An 18,314-nucleotide genomic window follows, 5' to 3' on the forward strand; every position below is an offset into this window, starting at 1 on the left:
TGCAAGATTTTAATTTTAAAAAATTTAATTAAAAATGATCAACCTGATTCTAAAAGCACAGATGCAAGATATCATAATCAGTGTTGCAAGATTTTAATTTTAACTGACAAGCAGCTGCAGGACCTCAAACTGATTAGCCAGCATTTGCAGTGTAGGAGAAGCCTCTGGAGTCATTTGGCTGATCTACACTGAATTTTTCCTCCTCATGGCAGGTGGGAAAGGAGGCAATTTAGATGGGGGGAAATACTTGGGAGAAGAAGGGAGCAGAGCAGTTATATTGCAATATCTTTTAAGATGCTTCCCATTTAAACGTGTTTGGGGAGCCCAGAGCAGAGAATATGGAAGGTATAACCTTCTGGATCAGACCAATGTCTCTTCTCAGCCACCATTCAGTTACCAGCAGATGACTTCTCGAAAGCAGCAATCAAGCGCACTCTCCCTTCCTGTCTTGGCTGTCCAATCCACTTTTAAAACCATCCAAGTGGGTGGGCATCCCTATCTCCTGTGGCTGTTAGATCTATATTTTAATTAAGAGAAGTACTTTCTATTAGCTGTCCTGGACCTTCCAACATTCATTAGATGTCCATGAGTTCTAGTGTTGGAGAATGAGAAGCAGTGTGGTGCAGTGGTTAGAGTTTCAGACTAGGACCTAGGAGACCTGGGTTCAAATCTCCACTTGGCATACTGCTCATTGGGTGAGGTCCCATTGGCTGGGGGCATGTACCAGTTTCAGAATTCAGATTTCTTCTCTGCTTCTACCTCTGATGCCCTCTAGGTGGTAGTAGGAGGGAACAGATGCTTCCAGTTAGGCTGGGCATGGAATATTTGCTCATTAAATTCAGAAAAAAGAGGAGAAATACAAGTACGTTTGCCCTTCTGTGTGTGTGTGGTGTGTACACACATCTACACACAAACACACACACATTTTTCTTATGAATATAAAAAGACACTTTTATGGGCTTCTTATAAATGGAGAAAGAGAGAGGGCAAGAAAGAAAGCAAAAAGTGGAGCTATATTTCCTGATGTGCACAATTGATTTGCTTAAATTGGAAAAACATCTCTTGATCTTGTACTTCTCATTGTATTCTCCAGTTCATCACATGACAAAATATGTCATATGTGTTTAAAAATCAGGTCAGTAAAGAATCACTAAAGAATGGGGGAAATACGTTGATTATTTAAAAAATATTTGCAAACATTTAACTACATTAGCAGGAAGAACACAACACAAGAAGTTAAATAATAACTTATTTGGAAACCAGACAGTAACAATTATAAGGAACTATAGGGGAAATGCAGTGATAAAAGTGAAACCAGAAGATGAAACAGAAGGGGAGGAGGGAAATCCAATTATGTTTTTATTTCTGAAGATGTACTGCATTTCAGATCTTTTGTAAAACTGAAAACTCGAAAAATAAAATTAACAAACAAAACAAATTGGGGATTGGACCTTGAGCAAGTGCAATATGTGATGCAGTGATGGCAAAATAAGGCATATGACCTGTTGGATGCTAATGCTGGGCTTGCACAATATCTGAGCTTAGTGTTGCTTATGTCTAGATATTTATAGGATGATACTGTTTCTCTTCATTTGGTTGTTCAGTGAATAAGCAGCTAGCTAGAGCTATTGTTTATACTTGTTTTAGCTTGCCTCTGCTGCAAGCAGCTCATTGCTTCGTTTCTCCTTCCCCTCAATTACACTGCGAGGGAGGCTAAATAGAGCAGTGAGCTTCATGGTGGAGCAGGGGTTGGGATTTGGTTTCTCCAAGGCTTGCTAGGTCCCTGTGTGCCCCACTCTTGCAAGCTTATTGCCTGCTGGTTTTAGCCATGTGGCTCTACCTGGCTGCCCTGCTGGGGCTTTACTTCCTTCGCCGATTGTACCAGGAGAGACAGACGGTGGAGAACCTGACGGAAAAATATGTCTTCATCACGGGCTGTTCCTCTGGCTTTGGGAACCATCTTGCCAGGCATCTGGATGCCCGGGGTCTGCGGGTGCTGGCAGCCTGTCTCACGCAGAAGGGGGCAGAGCAGCTGGGCAAGGCCACCTCAGAGCGCTTGAAAACCACCATTCTGGATGTCACCAGTACAGAGAGCGTTGCGGCAGCAACGGAGTGGGTGAAAGAACAAGTGGGGAACAAAGGTAGCTTTTTGTTGTTTTGTTTCCATGCTCTGGATCAGGCCAGGGATTATCTGTATCATCATCTGCTTATCTTTACTCCACTTTCCCACAAAATGTGACCTGAGTGACTCCCAATACAGTGGTACCTCGTGTTAAGTACCTAATTCGTTCCAGAGGTCTGTTCTTAACCTGAAACTGTTCTTAACCTGAAGCACCACTTTAGCTAATGGGGCCTCCTGCTGCCGCTGCACCGCCGGAGCACAATTTCTGTTCTCATCCTGAAGCAAAGTTCTTAACACGAGGTACTATTTCTGGGTAAGTGGAGTCTGTTACCTGAAGCATATATAAGCTGAAGCATATGTAACCCGAGGTACCACTGTATATAAAAAATAAAAAGTATGACCATTTAAAAAAGTATTTTTTTTTTTATAAAATTTTTATTGGCTTTTCAACATATATTATAAGACACTACAAACAACAAACACAAACAAACAAACATAAAAACATGTATAATTTCATAAATTTTTTCATGTACCCACTTTCAGCGACTTCCCCATGCCTCCCTTTTCTGCATCCCTATTTTAAACTTTTTCAGCAACCCCTGATCTAAATTACTTATAAATTCCTTTCTTTAAACCCTTTTCTTTCCTCTTATCCAATCATTTATCTCTGCAAATCTGCTATGCTTTACTCATGACATTTTAACACTCACTAATTTTACAAGAATTTTTAAGATAAAATTTGAATTTCTTCCAATCTTCTTCCACCGTCTCTTTCCCTTGGTCACGGATTCTGCCCGTCATCTCTGCCAATCCCATGTAGTCGATCACCTTCGTCTGCCACTCTTCCAGTGTGGGTAGTTCTTGTGTCTTCCAATACTTTGCTAGTAAAACTCTTGCTGCTGTTGTAGCATACATAAAAAACGTCCTATCTTTCTTTGACACCAATTGGCCTACCATGCCCAGGAGAAAAGCCTCTGGTTTCTTATAAAAGGTACACTTAAGCACCTTCTTAATTTCATTATAAATCATTTCCCAGAAGGCCTTAATCCTTGGGCACGTCCACCAAAGGTGATAAAAAGTACCTTCAGTTTCATTACATTTCCAGCATTTATTATTGGGCAAGTGATAGATTTTTGCAAGCTTGACTGGGGTCATGTACCACCTATAAATCATTTTCATAATATTCTCTCTTAAGGCATTACATGCCGTAAACTTCATTCCGGTGGTCCATAACTGTTCCCAGTCAGCAAACATAATATCATGTCCAATGTCCTGTGCCCATTTAATCATTGCTGATTTAACCGTTTCATCCTGTGTATTCCATTTCAACAGCAAGTTGTACATTCTTGACAAAGTCTTAGTATTGGGTTCTAACAATTCTGTTTCTAACTTTGACTTTTCCACCTGGAAGCCGATTTTCCTGTCCTGTTTAAATACTTCATTTATCTGGTAATAATGAAGCCAATCTCTTACTTTAGACTTCAGTTTTTCATAGCTCTGTAATTTCACATTTCCACCTTCTTGTTCTATAATTTCCCAATATTTTGGCCATTTAGATTCCATATTAAGTTTTTTGACTTCCTTAGCCTCCATTGGTGACAACCACCTAGGGGTTTTATTTTCCAACAGATCTTTATAACGAATCCAAACATTGTATAATGCTTTCCTAACAATATGGTTTTTGAAACCTTTGTGAGTTTTTACCTTGTCATACCATATATACGCATGCCAACCAAACCTATTATTGAACCCTTCTAAGTCCAAAATGTCTGTGTTCTCAAGAAGTAGCCAGTCTTTCAGCCAGCAGAAAGCTGCTGCTTCATAGTACAATTTTAAGTCCGGCAGGGCAAACCCCCCTCTTTCTTTTGCATCAGTTAATATCTTAAATTTTATTCTGGGCTTTTTGCCCTGCCAGACAAATCTAGATATATCTTTCTGCCACTTCTTGAAACAGTCCATTCTGTCCAGAATCTGCAATGTTTGAAACAAAAACAACATTCTTGGCAAAACATTCATCTTGATAACAGCAATTCGGCCTAACAAGGAAAGTCTCAGATTCGACCATATTTCTAAATCTTTCTTAATTTCTGTCCAACATTTCTCATAATTATCTTTAAATAAGTTCACATTCTTAGTTGTTAAATTAACCCCCAGATATTTCACTTTATTTGCTACCATTAATCCAGTTTCACTCTGAAACTTCTCTCTTTCCTCCACTGTTAGGTTTTTCCCCAATACCTTTGTTTTTTGTTTGTTTAGCTTAAAACCTGCTACTCGACCAAAAACTTGTATTATCTCCAAAACTCTTTTAGTACTAATGTCTGGCTCTTGCAAAGTTAGTACTAAATCATCTGCGAACGCTCTCAACTTATATTGTTTAGCTCCGACCTGAATCCCTTTAACCAGCTGGTCCCCTCTAATCATATTTAATAACACCTCCAGAACAGATATGAAAAGTAATGGGGATATTGGGCACCCCTGTCGTGTCCCTTTTTCAATAGCAATTTCCTCAGTAACCACATTATTTACAATTAGTTTTGCTTTTTGTTCAGAATAGATTGCACCTATACCATTCTCAAAACCCTGGCCTACCCCCATTCCTTTGAGATTCTTTTTCATAAAACTCCAAGAGATATTGTCAAAGGCTTTCTCAGCGTCCACAAATATTAATACTGCCTTCGTATTAATATTGTTTTCGAGTAACTCCATAATGTCTATTATATTTCTCACATTGTCAGATAAGTGTCTTCCCGGGAGAAAGCCTGCCTGGTCTTTATGAATCTCACCCACCAAAACCCTCTTCAATCTTTTTGCCAAAATGTCTGCAAAAATTTTGTAATCCACATTGAGCAATGATATAGGGCGGTAGTTCTTAATCTGGTTCTTTTCAGTCTCAGATTTTGGTATAAGTGTAATGTATGCTTCTTTCCACGATTCAGGTGCCTTCTTCCCCTCTAAAATTTCATTGCAGACTTCCTTAAACGGTTGAATCAACCAGTCTTTCAAAACTTTGTAGTATCTGGAAGTCAAGCCATCTGGTCCTAGAGATTTTCCCAATTTCATATTTTGAATGGCTCCCTCTATTTCTTGCTCAGTTATTTTCTGGTTCAAAGTCACTTTACTTTGTTCAGATATTTTTTGTAATCCATATTTTTTAAGAAATTCCTCTATCTCTTTTTCGTCCACCGGCCCTTGTGCATAAAGTTTTCTGAAATAACTCTGAAAGCAGTTTCTAATCTCATTTGGCCTGAAAATGTTCTTTCCTTCAACCTCTAAGCTTGTAACCATATTCAACTTTTGCCTTTTCTTCAATTGCCATGCCAGAAGCTTCCCACATTTATCTGCCGATTCAAATGTCTTTTGTCTCATTTGTTTTATTTTCCATTCTATCTCCTGGTTCATCAATCCCATATACTGTCTCTGGTAAAACTTTATTTCTCTTAAAATTTCATGGGACTTTGGCTTTGATCTCAATTTCTTTTCACCTTCTTTTATTTTTTCCAAGATCCTATCTTTCTTTTCATTCTGTCTCTTCTTTTTTAAAGTATTCTGCTGTATCAAAAATCCTCTCATGACGGCTTTACTTGCGTCCCAAATTGTTCTTTTCTCCACCTCTGTTTTCAGATTTATCTCAAAATAGTCCTTCATAGTTTTCTGGGCCTTTCTGTACACCTCTTCATCTCTAAATAGGGAGTCATTCATCCTCCATCTGAAGGAACCAGCTGTTGTTATGTTCATTTCCATCTTTACAGCATTATGGTCGGAGCAAGTCTTTGGGCAGATTTCCACTTTTTTTATCTTAGGTGCCATCCCACTAGTTACCCAAATTTGGTTGATTCTGGTCCAGGTCATTTTTGCTTCAGAGAAAAAAGTTCCCTCTCTCTCCAAAGGGTTTCTTGTTCTCCAAATGTCAATCAAGTCCATATTATCTGTCATTTCAAAAAAAGTCTTAGGTAGTCTCCCGTCCTTAGAAACCACCTGTCTTAGTGCTTTGTCCATATTTGTAGAGACCACTCCATTCATGTCTCCCATCATAATTACATTGTAATCCAAATAGTCCATTAATGTCCCATGTAGTTTCTTAAAGAACTCTGACTTCCCTTCATTTGGAGCATAAATCCCAATTATCAATAATTTTTCTCCTTGGACTTGTATTTCAATTGCCAAATATCTTCCTTGTTCATCTTTAAACATCAACTTAGGGGCCAATTTTTCCTTAGCATAAATCACCACTCCTCTTTTTTTCACTTTGTCTGATGAAATAAATTCCTGTCCCAGTCTTTTATTAACAAGTAATTTTCTATGTATTCTAGTCACGTGGGTTTCTTGTAAACAAATCAAGTCCAATTGTTCTTTTTTTAAAATATGAAAAACCTCACGTCTTTTTCTGGGAAGGTTCAAACCATTACAATTCCAACTTAAAAATTGTAAAGCCATCTTGTTGTTTACTTAGTTACTCCTCCAACTGCCCCCAACAATTGTTCTTCCTTTGTTGGGGTTTTAAGTCCAAATGTCAAGTTCGAAATATCCGCTAAGTCCTTTGCCTCAGTAGTCAGGTCCACCACTTCCTTCACGAGGTCCTCTTCGTTTCTTTCCAAAAATTGTTCTTTATCTTGCACTGTTTTTATTTTGGTTTTTCCCCCTTTGTAATTAAAAGACAAGCCTTGTGGGAACTCCCATCTGTATATTATGTTATTCTTCTTCAACAAAGTGGTCAGGTCCTTGTAGTAAGTTCTCGCTTCCAAGATGTATTTAGGAATATCCTTATAAATCTGCACAAAGGAATTTTCAATCTCAAGAGATCTTTGAAATTGTAAATTTAATATTTTATCTCTCTCCTCCTTAGATCTCAAAGTTATCAGGCAGTCCCTTGGGTTTTTCTTATTTTGTCTTCTGCCCAGTCTGAAGGCCGTGACTATCTTGAATTCCTCCTCTTTCGAATTTACTTGCCAAAATTCCGAAAATTCTTTTGTGAGGAACCCTACCAAATTGTCCTGTTCGCTTTCTGGGACTGCTCTCAATCTCAGATTCCTCTCCTTTCTCTGAAGTTCCATTAAAGACAGGGCCGCCTCATGTTCCTCCAGTTTTTTACAAACTGGTTCTAACTTTACTTGTGTGGATTCTGCAATGGTTTTTGCCTCTTCAGCAGTCTTACGAATTGCAACGTTTTCTTCAATTAATTTATTTATAGTCTCTGTATTAGATGCAACACTTTTGGTATTTAAATCTAGCTTCTCTGATAACTCTGTCAACTGTTTAGAATTTTCTGTGCCTTGCTTGGTCAAAGCTTCTAAGGACTCATTAATTTTTATTAATGCTTGTGTCACTGTATCCATCCCTTTTTCCTGCCCTTCTACACCTGCAAGGGCTAAGCCTGATATAGAACCTCTTTTCCTTTGTGCAATTTTTGTTTTAGCTCTTGTTTTCATCTCATCTTCTTGGCCACTCATGTCCCAAGGTCGTTCCCACGGGAATTATTTCCAGATGGAAAACTCCACTGACTTGCTCTTTACACACTTGACTTTATGGCTATTTTCCCACAACCCTCTAGAGGGAGCAGCTCACAGTTCAAGGTACAGAGAAACAAAGAGAAAAATGGCTACAACTCTCCCAATAAGTTTCCACTAAAAAGGCTGTCAGTTTGTATCTCCAACCAAACTCCTAACAATAGCAAATAAAGTCCCAACTTTGTATCGAGCACGCAAGGCACCAACTTTGTTTCCAATTTCAAATGACAGTTTCCAGTCCCGGTGACTTACTCTTCTTTTAAAGCAGTCCTTTCCCAAGGGTTTAAAACGGCAGAGAAATCTTTTTCCTTTCACCTCTTTCAGACAGGTAATACAAGTTCAAAATTCATCCCCCCCCCGCTCCTGCTGCTAAGGGGAGAGGTTCAAGTTCAATGTCTGGGTTAAATGGTAATAGAATTATCTTCCGTCAAATTGCAGCCTGTATGTCGTTACTTTAGTTGTCATCCAGTCCGGGAAAGGCAGACTTCCTTATTTTAACTCTTTCCCGTTTTCGGCCAAATTTTTAAATTTCTTGCTTTAAATCCCAAAAGTTTTCCAGTCCTACTCACAGGTAATTTGTAAATCCAAATGCCAGGAAGGAATCGGCGCTCTCCGTTATGGCGACGCGGCTTCACTCCACGGGCTGGGTAGCGACTCTCAGCACCGCGCTCTCACCCGATGCCGCTCCGGAGCCTTTAAAAAGGCTCCTTCACAGTAACGGGGGGCGCTTAAGGTGCCCACCGAGTCTCCTTGTTCACAGGCTTCTGCGCCTGTGATTTTAGGGGTCCCCGCTTCGCCGTAGCGGTCAGACCCGAACTCGCGGAGTAGTCTCCCCGAGCGGAGCTCAGCAGGAGACCGCCATTAAACGCTGGCACCGACCGGAAGTCCCCCATTAAAAAAAAAAAAAGTATTAGAGACAACTAAAATCAATAAGGCAATGAATGGGGAAGGAATTCCATGGGGTCTCCTTAATTCAGCCTCTGTCAAGAGCTGCTAGGATTGCCAAATAACCTGAAAGATTATTGCTTTATGCCTTTGACAGCAGCTTGTTCTGTGAAGTCACACAGTGAAACTTCATTATGTATGAAGATAAATGTTCCTGTCTGATAATGTCCACAGATACAAGAGACCATAATCAATGCTGCAAGATTTTAATTTTAATTTTAAAAAATTTAATTAAAAATGATCAACCTGATTCTAAAAGCACAGATGCAAGATATCATAATCAGTGTTGCAAGATTTTAATTTTAACTGACAAGCAGCTGCAGGACCTCAAACTGATTAGCCAGCATTTGCAGTGTAGGAGAAGCCTCTGGAGTCATTTGGCTGATCTACACTGAATTTTTCCTCCTCATGGCAGCTGGGAAAGGAGGCAATTTAGATGGGGGGAAATACTTGGGAGAAGAAGGGAGCAGAGCAGTTATATTGCAATATCTTTTAAGATGCTTCCCATTTAAATGTGTTTGGGGAGCCCAGAGCAGAGAATATGGAAGGTATAACCTTCTGGATCAGACCAATGTCTCTTCTCAGCCACCATTCAGTTACCAGCAGATGACTTCTCGAAAGCAGCAATCAAGCGCACTCTCCCTTCCTGTCTTGGCTGTCCAATCCACTTTTAAAACCATCCAAGTGGGTGGGCATCCCTATCTCCTGTGGCTGTTAGATCTATATTTTAATTAAGAGAAGTACTTTCTATTAGCTGTCCTGGACCTTCCAACATTCATTAGATGTCCATGAGTTCTAGTGTTGGAGAATGAGAAGCAGTGTGGTGCAGTGGTTAGAGTTTCAGACTAGGACCTAGGAGACCTGGGTTCAAATCTCCACTTGGCATACTGCTCATTGGGTGAGGTCCCATTGGCTGGGGGCATGTACCAGTTTCAGAATTCAGATTTCTTCTCTGCTTCTACCTCTGATGCCCTCTAGGTGGTAGTAGGAGGGAACAGATGCTTCCAGTTAGGCTGGGCATGGAATATTTGCTCATTAAATTCAGAAAAAAGAGGAGAAATACAAGTACGTTTGCCCTTCTGTGTGTGTGTGTGTGGTGTGTACACACATCTACACACAAACACACACACATTTTTCTTATGAATATAAAAAGACACTTTTATGGGCTTCTTATAAATGGAGAAAGAGAGAGGGCAAGAAAGAAAGCAAAAAGTGGAGCTATATTTCCTGATGTGCACAATTGATTTGCTTAAATTGGAAAAACATCTCTTGATCTTGTACTTCTCATTGTATTCTCCAGTTCATCACATGACAAAATATGTCATATGTGTTTAAAAATCAGGTCAATAAAGAATCACTAAAGAATGGGGGAAATACGTGGATTATTTAAAAAATATTTGCAAACATTTAACTACATTAGCAGGAAGAACACAACACAAGAAGTTAAATAATAACTTATTTGGAAACTAGACAGTAACAATTATAAGGAACTATAGGGGAAATGCAGTGATAAAAGTGAAACCAGAAGATGAAACAGAAGGGGAGGAGGGAAATCCAATTATGTTTTTATTTCTGAAGATGTACTGCATTTCAGATCTTTTGTAAAACTGAAAACTCGAAAAATAAAATTAACAAACAAAACAAATTGGGGATTGGACCTTGAGCAAGTGCAATATGTGATGCAGTGATGGCAAAATAAGGCATATGACCTGTTGGATGCTAATGCTGGGCTTGCACAATATCTGAGCTTAGTGTTGCTTATGTCTAGATATTTATAGGATGATACTGTTTCTCTTCATTTGGTTGTTCAGTGAATAAGCAGCTAGCTAGAGCTATTGTTTATACTTGTTTTAGCTTGCCTCTGCTGCAAGCAGCTCATTGCTTCGTTTCTCCTTCCCCTCAATTACACTGCGAGGGAGGCTAAATAGAGCAGTGAGCTTCATGGTGGAGCAGGGGTTGGGATTTGGTTTCTCCAAGGCTTGCTAGGTCCCTGTGTGCCCCACTCTTGCAAGCTTATTGCCTGCTGGTTTTAGCCATGTGGCTCTACCTGGCTGCCCTGCTGGGGCTTTACTTCCTTCGCCGATTGTACCAGGAGAGACAGACGGTGGAGAACCTGACGGAAAAATATGTCTTCATCACGGGCTGTTCCTCTGGCTTTGGGAACCATCTTGCCAGGCATCTGGATGCCCGGGGTCTGCGGGTGCTGGCAGCCTGTCTCACGCAGAAGGGGGCAGAGCAGCTGGGCAAGGCCACCTCAGAGCGCTTGAAAACCACCATTCTGGATGTCACCAGTACAGAGAGCGTTGCGGCAGCAACGGAGTGGGTGAAAGAACAAGTGGGGAACAAAGGTAGCTTTTTGTTGTTTTGTTTCCATGCTCTGGATCAGGCCAGGGATTATCTGTATCATCATCTGCTTATCTTTACTCCACTTTCCCACAAAATGTGACCTGAGTGACTCCCAATACAGTGGTACCTCGTGTTAAGTACCTAATTCGTTCCAGAGGTCTGTTCTTAACCTGAAACTGTTCTTAACCTGAAGCACCACTTTAGCTAATGGGGCCTCCTGCTGCCGCTGCACCGCCGGAGCACAATTTCTGTTCTCATCCTGAAGCAAAGTTCTTAACACGAGGTACTATTTCTGGGTAAGTGGAGTCTGTTACCTGAAGCATATATAAGCTGAAGCATATGTAACCCGAGGTACCACTGTATATAAAAAATAAAAAGTATGACCATTTAAAAAAGTATTTTTTTTTTTATAAAATTTTTATTGGCTTTTCAACATATATTATAAGACACTACAAACAACAAACACAAACAAACAAACATAAAAACATGTATAATTTCATAAATTTTTTCATGTACCCACTTTCAGCGACTTCCCCATGCCTCCCTTTTCTGCATCCCTATTTTAAACTTTTTCAGCAACCCCTGATCTAAATTACTTATAAATTCCTTTCTTTAAACCCTTTTCTTTCCTCTTATCCAATCATTTATCTCTGCAAATCTGCTATGCTTTACTCATGACATTTTAACACTCACTAATTTTACAAGAATTTTTAAGATAAAATTTGAATTTCTTCCAATCTTCTTCCACCGTCTCTTTCCCTTGGTCACGGATTCTGCCCGTCATCTCTGCCAATCCCATGTAGTCGATCACCTTCGTCTGCCACTCTTCCAGTGTGGGTAGTTCTTGTGTCTTCCAATACTTTGCTAGTAAAACTCTTGCTGCTGTTGTAGCATACATAAAAAACGTCCTATCTTTCTTTGACACCAATTGGCCTACCATGCCCAGGAGAAAAGCCTCTGGTTTCTTATAAAAGGTACACTTAAGCACCTTCTTAATTTCATTATAAATCATTTCCCAGAAGGCCTTAATCCTTGGGCACGTCCACCAAAGGTGATAAAAAGTACCTTCAGTTTCATTACATTTCCAGCATTTATTATTGGGCAAGTGATAGATTTTTGCAAGCTTGACTGGGGTCATGTACCACCTATAAATCATTTTCATAATATTCTCTCTTAAGGCATTACATGCCGTAAACTTCATTCCGGTGGTCCATAACTGTTCCCAGTCAGCAAACATAATATCATGTCCAATGTCCTGTGCCCATTTAATCATTGCTGATTTAACCGTTTCATCCTGTGTATTCCATTTCAACAGCAAGTTGTACATTCTTGACAAAGTCTTAGTATTGGGTTCTAACAATTCTGTTTCTAACTTTGACTTTTCCACCTGGAAGCCGATTTTCCTGTCCTGTTTAAATACTTCATTTATCTGGTAATAATGAAGCCAATCTCTTACTTTAGACTTCAGTTTTTCATAGCTCTGTAATTTCACATTTCCACCTTCTTGTTCTATAATTTCCCAATATTTTGGCCATTTAGATTCCATATTAAGTTTTTTGACTTCCTTAGCCTCCATTGGTGACAACCACCTAGGGGTTTTATTTTCCAACAGATCTTTATAACGAATCCAAACATTGTATAATGCTTTCCTAACAATATGGTTTTTGAAACCTTTGTGAGTTTTTACCTTGTCATACCATATATACGCATGCCAACCAAACCTATTATTGAACCCTTCTAAGTCCAAAATGTCTGTGTTCTCAAGAAGTAGCCAGTCTTTCAGCCAGCAGAAAGCTGCTGCTTCATAGTACAATTTTAAGTCCGGCAGGGCAAACCCCCCTCTTTCTTTTGCATCAGTTAATATCTTAAATTTTATTCTGGGCTTTTTGCCCTGCCAGACAAATCTAGATATATCTTTCTGCCACTTCTTGAAACAGTCCATTCTGTCCAGAATCTGCAATGTTTGAAACAAAAACAACATTCTTGGCAAAACATTCATCTTGATAACAGCAATTCGGCCTAACAAGGAAAGTCTCAGATTCGACCATATTTCTAAATCTTTCTTAATTTCTGTCCAACATTTCTCATAATTATCTTTAAATAAGTTCACATTCTTAGTTGTTAAATTAACCCCCAGATATTTCACTTTATTTGCTACCATTAATCCAGTTTCACTCTGAAACTTCTCTCTTTCCTCCACTGTTAGGTTTTTCCCCAATACCTTTGTTTTTTGTTTGTTTAGCTTAAAACCTGCTACTCGACCAAAAACTTGTATTATCTCCAAAACTCTTTTAGTACTAATGTCTGGCTCTTGCAAAGTTAGTACTAAATCATCTGCGAACGCTCTCAACTTATATTGTTTAGCTCCGACCTGAATCCCTTTAACCAGCTGGTCCCCTCTAATCATCTTTAATAACACCTCCAGAACAGATATGAAAAGTAATGGGGATATTGGGCACCCCTGTCGTGTCCCTTTTTCAATAGCAATTTCCTCAGTAACCACATTATTTACAATTAGTTTTGCTTTTTGTTCAGAATAGATTGCACCTATACCATTCTCAAAACCCTGGCCTACCCCCATTCCTTTGAGATTCTTTTTCATAAAACTCCAAGAGATATTGTCAAAGGCTTTCTCAGCGTCCACAAATATTAATACTGCCTTCGTATTAATATTGTTTTCGAGTAACTCCATAATGTCTATTATATTTCTCACATTGTCAGATAAGTGTCTTCCCGGGAGAAAGCCTGCCTGGTCTTTATGAATCTCACCCACCAAAACCCTCTTCAATCTTTTTGCCAAAATGTCTGCAAAAATTTTGTAATCCACATTGAGCAATGATATAGGGCGGTAGTTCTTAATCTGGTTCTTTTCAGTCTCAGATTTTGGTATAAGTGTAATGTATGCTTCTTTCCACGATTCAGGTGCCTTCTTCCCCTCTAAAATTTCATTGCAGACTTCCTTAAACGGTTGAATCAACCAGTCTTTCAAAACTTTGTAGTATCTGGAAGTCAAGCCATCTGGTCCTAGAGATTTTCCCAATTTCATATTTTGAATGGCTCCCTCTATTTCTTGCTCAGTTATTTTCTGGTTCAAAGTCACTTTACTTTGTTCAGATATTTTTTGTAATCCATATTTTTTAAGAAATTCCTCTATCTCTTTTTCGTCCACCGGCCCTTGTGCATAAAGTTTTCTGAAATAACTCTGAAAGCAGTTTCTAATCTCATTTGGCCTGAAAATGTTCTTTCCTTCAACCTCTAAGCTTGTAACCATATTCAACTTTTGCCTTTTCTTCAATTGCCATGCCAGAAGCTTCCCACATTTATCTGCCGATTCAAATGTCTTTTGTCTCATTTGTTTTATTTTCCATTCTATCTCCTGGTTCATCAATCCCATATACTGTCTCTGGTAAAACTTTATTTCTCTTAAAATTTCATGGGACTTTGGCTTTGATCTCAATTTCTTTTCACCTTCTTTTATTTTTTCCAAGATCCTATCTTTCTTTTCATTCTGTCTCTTCTTTTTTAAAGTATTCTGCTGTATCAAAAATCCTCTCATGACGGCTTTACTTGCGTCCCAAATTGTTCTTTTCTCCACCTCTGTTTTCAGATTTATCTCAAAATAGTCCTTCATAGTTTTCTGGGCCTTTCTGTACACCTCTTCATCTCTAAATAGGGAGTCATTCATCCTCCATCTGAAGGAACCAGCTGTTGTTATGTTCATTTCCATCTTTACAGCATTATGGTCGGAGCAAGTCTTTGGGCAGATTTCCACTTTTTTTATCTTAGGTGCCATCCCACTAGTTACCCAAATTTGGTTGATTCTGGTCCAGGTCATTTTTGCTTCAGAGAAAAAAGTTCCCTCTCTCTCCAAAGGGTTTCTTGTTCTCCAAATGTCAATCAAGTCCATATTATCTGTCATTTCAAAAAAAGTCTTAGGTAGTCTCCCGTCCTTAGAAACCACCTGTCTTAGTGCTTTGTCCATATTTGTAGAGACCACTCCATTCATGTCTCCCATCATAATTACATTGTAATCCAAATAGTCCATTAATGTCCCATGTAGTTTCTTAAAGAACTCTGACTTCCCTTCATTTGGAGCATAAATCCCAATTATCAATAATTTTTCTCCTTGGACTTGTATTTCAATTGCCAAATATCTTCCTTGTTCATCTTTAAACATCAACTTAGGGGCCAATTTTTCCTTAGCATAAATCACCACTCCTCTTTTTTTCACTTTGTCTGATGAAATAAATTCCTGTCCCAGTCTTTTATTAACAAGTAATTTTCTATGTATTCTAGTCACGTGGGTTTCTTGTAAACAAATCAAGTCCAATTGTTCTTTTTTTAAAATATGAAAAACCTCACGTCTTTTTCTGGGAAGGTTCAAACCATTACAATTCCAACTTAAAAATTGTAAAGCCATCTTGTTGTTTACTTAGTTACTCCTCCAACTGCCCCCAACAATTGTTCTTCCTTTGTTGGGGTTTTAAGTCCAAATGTCAAGTTCGAAATATCCGCTAAGTCCTTTGCCTCAGTAGTCAGGTCCACCACTTCCTTCACGAGGTCCTCTTCGTTTCTTTCCAAAAATTGTTCTTTATCTTGCACTGTTTTTATTTTGGTTTTTCCCCCTTTGTAATTAAAAGACAAGCCTTGTGGGAACTCCCATCTGTATATTATGTTATTCTTCTTCAACAAAGTGGTCAGGTCCTTGTAGTAAGTTCTCGCTTCCAAGATGTATTTAGGAATATCCTTATAAATCTGCACAAAGGAATTTTCAATCTCAAGAGATCTTTGAAATTGTAAATTTAATATTTTATCTCTCTCCTCCTTAGATCTCAAAGTTATCAGGCAGTCCCTTGGGTTTTTCTTATTTTGTCTTCTGCCCAGTCTGAAGGCCGTGACTATCTTGAATTCCTCCTCTTTCGAATTTACTTGCCAAAATTCCGAAAATTCTTTTGTGAGGAACCCTACCAAATTGTCCTGTTCGCTTTCTGGGACTGCTCTCAATCTCAGATTCCTCTCCTTTCTCTGAAGTTCCATTAAAGACAGGGCCGCCTCATGTTCCTCCAGTTTTTTACAAACTGGTTCTAACTTTACTTGTGTGGATTCTGCAATGGTTTTTGCCTCTTCAGCAGTCTTACGAATTGCAACGTTTTCTTCAATTAATTTATTTATAGTCTCTGTATTAGATGCAACACTTTTGGTATTTAAATCTAGCTTCTCTGATAACTCTGTCAACTGTTTAGAATTTTCTGTGCCTTGCTTGGTCAAAGCTTCTAAGGACTCATTAATTTTTATTAATGCTTGTGTCACTGTATCCATCCCTTTTTCCTGCCCTTCTACACCTGCAAGGGCTAAGCCTGATATAGAACCTCTTTTCCTTTGTGCAATTTTTGTTTTAGCTCTTGTTTTCATCTCATCTTCTTGGCCACTCATGTCCCAAGGTCGTTCCCACGGGAATTATTTCCAGATGGAAAACTCCACTGACTTGCTCTTTACACACTTGACTTTATGGCTATTTTCCCACAACCCTCTAGAGGGAGCAGCTCACAGTTCAAGGTACAGAGAAACAAAGAGAAAAATGGCTACAACTCTTCCAATAAGTTTCCACTAAAAAGGCTGTCAGTTTGTATCTCCAACCAAACTCCTAACAATAGCAAATAAAGTCCCAACTTTGTATCGAGCACGCAAGGCACCAACTTTGTTTCCAATTTCAAATGACAGTTTCCAGTCCCGGTGACTTACTCTTCTTTTAAAGCAGTCCTTTCCCAAGGGTTTAAAACGGCAGAGAAATCTTTTTCCTTTCACCTCTTTCAGACAGGTAATACAAGTTCAAAATTCATCCCCCCCCCGCTCCTGCTGCTAAGGGGAGAGGTTCAAGTTCAATGTCTGGGTTAAATGGTAATAGAATTATCTTCCGTCAAATTGCAGCCTGTATGTCGTTACTTTAGTTGTCATCCAGTCCGGGAAAGGCAGACTTCCTTATTTTAACTCTTTCCCGTTTTCGGCCAAATTTTTAAATTTCTTGCTTTAAATCCCAAAAGTTTTCCAGTCCTACTCACAGGTAATTTGTAAATCCAAATGCCAGGAAGGAATCGGCGCTCTCCGTTATGGCGACGCGGCTTCACTCCACGGGCTGGGTAGCGACTCTCAGCACCGCGCTCTCACCCGATGCCGCTCCGGAGCCTTTAAAAAGGCTCCTTCACAGTAACGGGGGGCGCTTAAGGTGCCCACCGAGTCTCCTTGTTCACAGGCTTCTGCGCCTGTGATTTTAGGGGTCCCCGCTTCGCCGTAGCGGTCAGACCCGAACTCGCGGAGTAGTCTCCCCGAGCGGAGCTCAGCAGGAGACCGCCATTAAACGCTGGCACCGACCGGAAGTCCCCCATTAAAAAAAAAAAAAGTATTAGAGACAACTAAAATCAATAAGGCAATGAATGGGGAAGGAATTCCATGGGGTCTCCTTAATTCAGCCTCTGTCAAGAGCTGCTAGGATTGCCAAATAACCTGAAAGATTATTGCTTTATGCCTTTGACAGCAGCTTGTTCTGTGAAGTCACACAGTGAAACTTCATTATGTATGAAGATAAATGTTCCTGTCTGATAATGTCCACAGATACAAGAGACCATAATCAATGCTGCAAGATTTTAATTTTAATTTTAAAAAATTTAATTAAAAATGATCAACCTGATTCTAAAAGCACAGATGCAAGATATCATAATCAGTGTTGCAAGATTTTAATTTTAACTGACAAGCAGCTGCAGGACCTCAAACTGATCAGCCAGCATTTGCAGTGTAGGAGAAGCCTCTGGAGTCATTTGGCTGATCTACACTGAATTTTTCCTCCTCATGGCAGGTGGGAAAGGAGGCAATTTAGATGGGGGGAAATACTTGGGAGAAGAAGGGACCAGAGCAGTTATATTGCAATATCTTTTAAGATGCTTCCCATTTAAATGTGTTTGGGGAGCCCAGAGCAGAGAATATGGAAGGTATAACCTTCTGGATCAGACCAATGTCTCTTCTCAGCCACCATTCAGTTACCAGCAGATGACTTCTCGAAAGCAGCAATCAAGCGCACTCTCCCTTCCTGTCTTGGCTGTCCAATCCACTTTTAAAACCATCCAAGTGGGTGGGCATCCCTATCTCCTGTGGCTGTTAGATCTATATTTTAATTAAGAGAAGTACTTTCTATTAGCTGTCCTGGACCTTCCAACATTCATTAGATGTCCATGAGTTCTAGTGTTGGAGAATGAGAAGCAGTGTGGTGCAGTGGTTAGAGTTTCAGACTAGGACCTAGGAGACCTGGGTTCAAATCTCCACTTGGCATACTGCTCATTGGGTGAGGTCCCATTGGCTGGGGGCATGTACCAGTTTCAGAATTCAGATTTCTTCTCTGCTTC

General features: G+C 39.5%; 2 protein-coding genes across 2 annotated transcripts; both read left to right on the plus strand.

Annotated features, from left to right (window-relative positions):
* The first annotated feature begins 1,828 nt into the window (after positions 1-1,828).
* On the plus strand, positions 1,829-2,411 carry LOC128405434 (17-beta-hydroxysteroid dehydrogenase type 6-like). The gene has a single exon (XM_053372064.1). It carries the CDS (start codon positions 1,829-1,831, stop codon positions 2,237-2,239), a length of 411 nt encoding a protein of 136 aa, XP_053228039.1. The 3' UTR covers positions 2,240-2,411.
* Positions 2,412-10,609: 8,198 nt separating this feature from the next.
* LOC128405428 (17-beta-hydroxysteroid dehydrogenase type 6-like) lies at positions 10,610-11,192 on the plus strand. The gene has a single exon (XM_053372033.1). It carries the CDS (start codon positions 10,610-10,612, stop codon positions 11,018-11,020), a length of 411 nt encoding a protein of 136 aa, XP_053228008.1. The 3' UTR covers positions 11,021-11,192.
* Positions 11,193-18,314: the final 7,122 nt, after the last annotated feature.

Source organism: Podarcis raffonei, chromosome 2 (assembly GCF_027172205.1).
Source record: "Podarcis raffonei isolate rPodRaf1 chromosome 2, rPodRaf1.pri, whole genome shotgun sequence".
In the NCBI taxonomy this organism is placed as follows: Eukaryota; Metazoa; Chordata; class Lepidosauria; order Squamata; family Lacertidae; genus Podarcis; species Podarcis raffonei.

Coding starts and splice junctions, on each gene's coding strand:
- LOC128405434 (XM_053372064.1), top strand. CDS start 1,829: ATGTGGCTCTACCTGGCTGCCCTGCTGGGGCTTTACTTCCTTCGCCGA.
- LOC128405428 (XM_053372033.1), top strand. CDS start 10,610: ATGTGGCTCTACCTGGCTGCCCTGCTGGGGCTTTACTTCCTTCGCCGA.